Source organism: Pterocles gutturalis, unplaced genomic scaffold (assembly GCF_000699245.1).
Source record: "Pterocles gutturalis isolate BGI_N339 unplaced genomic scaffold, ASM69924v1 scaffold359, whole genome shotgun sequence".
NCBI lineage: Eukaryota > Metazoa > Chordata > Aves > Pterocliformes > Pteroclidae > Pterocles > Pterocles gutturalis.
The window spans coordinates 1-269 of NW_010127741.1; the positions used below are offsets into that span (position 1 = coordinate 1).

General features: G+C 59.1%; 1 protein-coding gene across 1 annotated transcript in view; it reads right to left on the reverse strand.

Annotated features, from left to right (window-relative positions):
* Positions 1–32: 32 nt before the first annotated feature.
* FNBP4 (formin binding protein 4) overlaps positions 33–269 on the reverse strand; it is a gene marked incomplete at its 3' end in the record, with an annotated part of 5526 nt that continues 5289 nt past the window's right edge. Inside the window, exon 4 of the mRNA XM_010079346.1 lies at positions 33–137. Coding sequence (XP_010077648.1) covers positions 33–137 — 105 coding nt within the window. The remainder of the gene's footprint in view (positions 138–269) is intronic.

Genomic DNA, 269 nt, shown 5'->3' on the forward strand with positions numbered 1-269 from the left:
AAGGCCGGAGCGAGGGGCGAAGGCTCGGTTACCTCTGTCTGCAACAGCAACATGTGGAAGTTGGAGATAGATTGTCTGTTGATGCCCAGGAACTCCAGTTTATTAGTCAGAGTATTTGCCAGCTCTCCGATCTGAAACTGCCAGGGAAAAGGGGAAGAGTAAAGAGCCGCCCTCGCGTAGTGTCACCGGGCTGCCGCGGCCCCGCGGCTCGAGGCCTTTCCCCGGCAAACTGGACTTTGCGGGACTGGGACGGGCCACCCTGGAAGGCT